At 46.7% G+C, this 6,614-nt stretch overlaps 1 protein-coding gene across 2 annotated transcripts in view; it reads left to right on the top strand.

Moving 5' to 3' along the window:
- Positions 1–5,899, top strand: part of LOC102409611 (serum amyloid A-4 protein) — a 32,758-nt gene extending 26,859 nt beyond the window's left edge. The window contains exons 1-4 of one of the 2 annotated variants that reach the window (XM_025286316.3): positions 1,524–1,644; positions 2,206–2,297; positions 5,088–5,226; positions 5,616–5,899. In XM_025286316.3, the coding sequence (XP_025142101.3) occupies positions 2,207–2,297; positions 5,088–5,226; positions 5,616–5,781 (396 nt within the window). In that variant the 5' untranslated portion in view covers positions 1,524–1,644; position 2,206 and the 3' untranslated portion in view covers positions 5,782–5,899. Of the gene's footprint in view, positions 1–1,523; positions 1,645–2,205; positions 2,298–5,087; positions 5,227–5,615 lie in introns of those variants that run through there. The other variant, XM_025286313.3, reaches the window with a different exon arrangement.
- The last annotated feature ends 715 nt before the right edge of the window (positions 5,900–6,614 follow it).

Raw genomic sequence — 6,614 nt, forward strand, 5'->3', positions numbered from 1 at the left:
CTCCCATTCTGAAGGCTGTCTTTTCACCTTGCTTATAGTTTCCTTTGTTGTGCAGAAGCTTTTAAGTTTAATTAGGTCCCATTTGTTTATTTTTGCTTTTATTTCCAACATTCTGGGAGGTGGGTCATAGAGGATCCTGCTGTTATGTATGTCGGAGAGTGTTTTGCCTATGTTGTCCTCTAGGAGTTTTATAGTTTCTGGTCTTACATTTAGATCTTTAATCCATTTTGAGTTTATTTTTGTGTATGGTGTTAGAAAGTGGTCTAGTTTTATTCTTTTACAAGTGGTTGACCAGTTTTCCCAGCACCACTTGTTAAAGAGATTGTCTTTAATCCATTGTATATTTTTGCCTCCTTTGTCAAAGATAAGGTGTCCATATGTGCGTGGATTTATCTCTGGGCTTTCTATTTTGTTCCATTGATCTATATTTCTGTCTTTGTGTCAGTACCATACTGTCTTGATGACTGTGGCTTTGTAGTAGAGCCTGAAGTCAGGCAGGCTGATACAGTCTTCTTTCTCAAGATAGCTTTGGCTATTCAAGGTTTTTTGTATTTCCATACAAATTGTGAAATTATTTGTTCTAGCTCTGTGAAGAATACCGTTGGTAGCTTGATAGGGATTGCATAGAATCTATAAATTGCTTTGGGTAGTATACTCATTTTCACTATATTGATTCTTCCAATCCTTGAACATGGTATATTTCTCCATCTATTAGTGTCCTCTTTGATTTCTTTCACCAGTGTTTTATAGTTTTCTATCTATAGGTCTTTTGTTTCTTTAGGTAGATATATTCCTAAGTGTTTTATTCTTTTTGTTGCAATGGTGAATGGAATTGTTTCCTTAATTTCTCTTTCTGTTTTCTCATTATTAGTGTATAGGAATGCAGGGTATTTCTGTGTGTTGATTTTATATCCTGCAACTTTACTATAATCATTTATTAGTTCTAGTAATTTTCTGGTGGAGTCTTTAGGGTTTTCTATGTAGAGGATCATGTCATCTGCAAACAGTGAGAGTTTTACTTCTTTTTCAATTTGGATTCCTTGTATTTCTTTTTCTGCTCTGATTGCTGTGGCCAAAACTTCCAAAACTATGTTGAATAGTAATGGTGAAAGCGGGCACCCTTGTCTTGTTCCTGACTTTAGAGGAAATGCTTTCAATTTTTCACCATTGCCACTCCAGTATTCTTGCCTGGAGAGTCCCATGGAGAGAGGAGCCTGGTGGGTTACAGTCCATGGAGTCCCAAAGGGTTGGATACAACTGAGTACCTAAGCATACACACCCTTCACAGCAAATGTCAATACTCTACTGTGGGGGATGAAAACACGTTTGCCACTATGGTGAGACTTGAAATGGAAAGAAAAAGCCCGACCTGCTACATTCTGAAAACTGCAAATTGCACAATCTAGGAAAATTTGATGTGAGTGAAGAATAACACTGCTGTTTTGGATGCTGTGTTCTGGTCAGGAGGGATTTCCCAAACTTTCTTTCCTTCTTTCTTTTTTTTTTTTTTTTTTTGCTTCCACCCCAGTTCTCATTTGCTCCACTGGCCAGTGTCAGTATATAAAGCACCAGCCCAGTCTCCCAGGCAGGCAGCACAGGCAGCTCAGCTTCACCAGGAGCTTCAGCAGGAGGGCACGGCCAAAGGTGAGGTGCTAGAACTCTCCAACACTTTTCCTCTTCGGAGACTTTCTCTTCAGCAGCATTCTTGTACTGCAGCCCAACTCTGCTTCCTTCCTGAATCTACTGTTCTGACCATTAGAATCCACCAGATGAGAGCAGTTCAGGGCGTAGGGCTCTCCTTGTCTGTGTCTTCTGTGCAGGCAGTGATGGGGTGAGCACGCAGGCCACAGACACCTGTGCCTCGTTCACCTCATCTCGTATCACAGAGAGGCAGCATGAACACACTCCTCTTGCCTTTGGGAAACTTGCAGTGCAGCTGGGTCTCAGGGCTGATAGAGGATGACTGGACTGGAAAGTGGTTTATGCTAAAAGCCTGTTGCAATCTTTCACACAGGAAATCACTGGGATTCCAAGATTTCATATGGAAATAAGAGCTGGATCCTCTGTGTTACAACCTATTGTCCATCTATCTATCGAGATAAAATTCAGAGGGGTTTATGTTTGGAATGTAAGAGTGTATCCACATTACAACTCAGCCCCAAGACCTGTCATTCTTGATTGAGTCCACTCATCTCTCTGTTGCAGGATGAACCTTTTCACGGGCATCATTTTCTGCTTCCTGATCCTGGGCGTCAGCAGCCGGGGATGGGGGACATTCCTCAAGGAAGCTGGTCAAGGTAAGGACCAAAGGATGGGCCAGGGGAGGCTGTGTCTGCTTCCCCAGGATTGACCTGAGTAGAGGACACATCCCCACAGGGCAAAGGCCACAGGTGGGCAGAAAAGGAGCTTAGTTTCCATGGTAGCACTTCCCGAAGCTTTTCTGGCCAGCTATGCATTCTTTTGGGGGATCCCCAAGCCCGAGGTCATTTATAAGTTTGAGTCTGTACTTTCAGCTGGAGTGAGGAAGACATCTGCGCGGGGGGAGGGGGGGGGCGGGGGCGGGGCGGGGTACATGTTCCCAAAATACCAGTAATCCTCTGCTGCCCCCTCGTGGGCAACTAGAGATGGCTCATTTCAAGTTTCCTGTAGCAAAGAAGCGGGTGCAACCACTGAATACTTGTAACTAAAATACCTGATTTTTTAGTAGCTGCTCAGAACTGTCTAAGAGCTTTATTTGCAGGAATCGACTCTTTTCCCCTCTCAGGGTTTAATCCTTGAGTCCTGCAATGTAGGGACCATCACCCCTTATCAGAGAACCTGCTGCCCCAAGAGATTAAGATAGGGTCCAACATCCTCCAGCAGAGCAGGATTGAACCCAGCATCCTGAGACCTTGCTGTTAACCTTGGCCCTTCTACTGCCTCCCAGACAAGAGTACACGTGGAGGGTGAGGGGTCTGTGAACACGCGTCCTGGTCTTTATCTGAGCAGATGGCAGAGAGTGGGGTTGCTGCCTTAGGAAGGAAACCCTACAGAGTTCCCTCCCCACAGTAAATGACAGCATGAGGTTTCTTGATGATGATTCTGCTGAAGCTGAGACCTGGTGAGAATCCTATAGCAGGAGACATAGACCTCGCTAGCCAGAGCAAACTGGCCATAATTTATTTCCCAAACCTATTTGGTGTTATTATTTTTCTGTGATAATTGCTGAATAATTGTTTTAAGAGTTTGTTCTTAATTCCATCTGAATTCACACAGACCCAGATAAAAGGATCTTTTCATCTCTTAGGTCAGTGTTGTTCTAGGATGACTTGCATGAGAATTACCCATGGTCTGGGTGCTTTGTGGAATGCAGGTGCCTGGATCCACACACATGGTCCCTTCCTCGAACCACAGTCCCTGGGGCTCTCTCCAAATCTATGCATTATTGAGCACCACACTTGATTTTGTGCACAGTAAATACTGAGAACACTACCTGGTTTTGCACCCAAGGGACAAATATGTCGTGCGTTTGGAAGCACTTATTAAGCAACTCTAGACTCCAGGGTTGAGAAGGCAATGGCACCCCACTCCAGTTCTCCTGCCTGGAAAATCCCATGGATGGAGGAGCCTGGTGGGCTGCAGTCCCTGAGGTCTCTAAGAGTCGGACACGACTGAGCGACTTCACTTTCACTTTTCACTTTCATGCATTGGAGAAGGAAATGACAACCCACTCCAGTGTTCTTGCCTGGAGAATCCCAGGGACGGGGTAGCCTGGTGGGCTGCCGTCTATGGGGTCGCACAGAGTCGGACACGACTGAAGTGACTTAGCAGCAGCAGCAGCAGCAGACTCCAGGGAACTATTTAAATCTGTAACTCAGGGTGAATACCTATAGTAAAAATATCATAGTTCTCAACAAAACTACAAACTTCCCTGGTTGCTCAGATGGTAAAGCGTCTGCCTACAATCCGGGAGACCCAAGTTCGATCCCTGAGTCAGGAAGATCCCCTGGAGAAGGAAATGGCAACCCATTCCAGTACTTTTACCTGGAAAATCCCATGGATTGAGGACCCTGGTGGGCTACAGTCCATGGGGTCGCAAAGAATCGGACACGACTGAGCGACCTCACTTTTTCAACAAAACTATTTTTCTGAACACCTGATATAGCTAATACCTAAAATAAAGATAAGTTATCTCACAGAGATATTACATGAACTATGATTATAATCCATGTTATATTTTCCTCTTTTCCCTAATGAGCTAATCATTTAAACCTTTGCCATTTTATTCTATCTAGGTTGGGTTTTCTGCCCATCCTCCCTGATCTTCATCCTACTTTAGTTCCTTTATTTATTTATTTATTTTTTGCCCTACTCTTCTGAGGACCAGAGAGGTGATAGTATAGTGAGCACCGACAATGTGCTATAAACTCAACCTGTATTTCCTCAGTTCTTCTGTATAACCACCCTGAGGGAGGCATTACTCCTGCATTTTACTGGAGAGGACACTGAACTTTAGAGCTGGTGGTCCAGTTGCCCTTTTTCTGCATCTGATTACCCTGTTTCTTCAAAGCCCTCTTAGGGAGCTCACCTTTATCACCTGCTGATTTAATTCTGACGGGTGCCCATGTGCAAACATGCCCTGAGTATTCAGATGGACTCAGGCCCGAGTTAGTCCCCAGGGCTGGATTTCTCCCCTTGACCAGGCTGGGAGTATCCTATATCCACAGCCTTTCTCAGTATCGTCCTTCTTCTCAAGCTCTGGTCAGAGCCTCTCCTGCATCTTTCCAGGTGGAGGTTCATTGTATAAGCAAACATGCCTTAAAGAAAGAGCATTGACCTCTTCTTCACACACATCACACACCTCCAGAAACAAAGTTCCAACAGACTTAGAATGAAATCAAACAGAATAAGCCTTGTACCAAGTGTGATACTCACAACTTCAGATCAGGGAAGTAAGTGAGAAGTAAAGAAGTATTCATTTCAAGCTAATAAAATAATCTCCAAGGGCTTGGTCGAAGGCTGAAACCTAGAATCAGAGGGAGGAAATTATTTATTTCTCTTTCACCAAACACGATCAGATTCATCTCATCATTTTCTTTTCCTCCCAGGGGCTAAAGACATGTGGAGAGCCTACTCTGACATGAAAGAAGCCAACTACAAGGGTGCAGACAAATACTTCCACGCCCGCGGAAACTATGACGCTGCCCGAAGGGGACCGGGGGGCGCCTGGGCTGCTAAAGTGATCAGGTACCAGGGTCCCTGGGGATGCAGGGATGGGTGAGCAGAGCTTGGCTGCCTAGGACAACCTGGAAGGGCCAAGCCTTGGAGAACTTTCCTGTAGGCTGTGTGCCCTCCTCCTCTTACCCACCCTCCTGCTCTGTGCCCACTGTGAGGTCTGAGGGGCTGAAGAGCAGAGCAACTTGGTGGGACAGGCGACTCTCCACCCTCCCTCTATGGGTGCTGTTCACCCAGCACAAGGCTGAGGTGGGCTGAGCCCGGGGAGCCTCAGGGTTGTAGGCCCTCTTTCCCTGGCTCCTCTCCGAGTCATTGATCCCTTGGAAAGAGGAGAGATGGGGAGGGTGGGCCTGTGGCTCATAGTCCTGAATTAATCCCCTCCCTGCCCTCTTCCTTTCCAGTAACGCCAGAGAGACTATTCAGGGAATCACAGACCCTCTGCGTAAGGGTATGACTAGGGACCAGGTACGGGAGGACTCGAAGGCTGACCAGTTTGCCAACGAATGGGGCCGGAGTGGCAAAGACCCCAACCACTTCAGACCTGCTGGCCTGCCTGACAAGTACTGAGCTGCCTCTCCCTCTGCTCAGGAGACAGGGCTGTGAGTCCCCAAGGGCAGGGACACTGACCTAGAGAGTTCTCTGTCCTCAGAAGGAAGCAGATCTAATAAATGCTCAAGAGATGGAATACTGAGACTGTGTGTCATTCTTTGGTATAAGGACAGCCTGTTAGTTCCAGGACTGATGGCCGGACACCGACGTGAAGGCTGAGCCTGTGCCTGTGTGTTTGGTTCTGGACACAACCTCAGCATCATTCAGGACAGACGCTCTCTCCAGCCTTCCGTAATCAGACCCGCCCCTCCCCAGGCCCCTCTGGTGACACTGGGGCCATTTCCAGGCCCTTCGCTGTCAGGCCTCCTCACTCCCTGCCGTTGTGTCCTGTCCCCTTCTCTGTCCCCAGGTCTAGTCCCCTAGCCTGTCCTCGGTGCTCTCTGTGTGGGGCATGGATACAGGAGGACTGGACAGTGGAATCCTGCTCCAGAAACTGCCACCTTGTTCTCCTGTTCATTACTCAGCAGCACCTACAAGTCCAACTAAGAACCAATTTCTGTCTGTGCATCCAGAACGGCCTCCAGTGCTGCTGCCTTCCCTCTATTTCCCTTGCCTTATACAAGTTCCCGGGAACAAACATGTCAAGAAGTGGAGGAATAATCACAACATGAAAATTCAGAGCCAGGCGCCTTTGTTTGCCTTGGATATGATTCATGTCCTTGAGAGGAAGTCCTTTTCCCCTCTTGGTCCTTTCTCAACCCAGGGAAGCCAGCAGCAGTTACTTTTTATTGAGGAAAACAGTGTCTCCTATGGAAGGAAGTTGGGTCTGTTAGAGCACAGGAATTATGAGT

The sequence above is a fragment of the Bubalus bubalis genome, chromosome 5 (assembly GCF_019923935.1).
Source record: "Bubalus bubalis isolate 160015118507 breed Murrah chromosome 5, NDDB_SH_1, whole genome shotgun sequence".
In the NCBI taxonomy this organism is placed as follows: domain Eukaryota; kingdom Metazoa; phylum Chordata; class Mammalia; order Artiodactyla; family Bovidae; genus Bubalus; species Bubalus bubalis.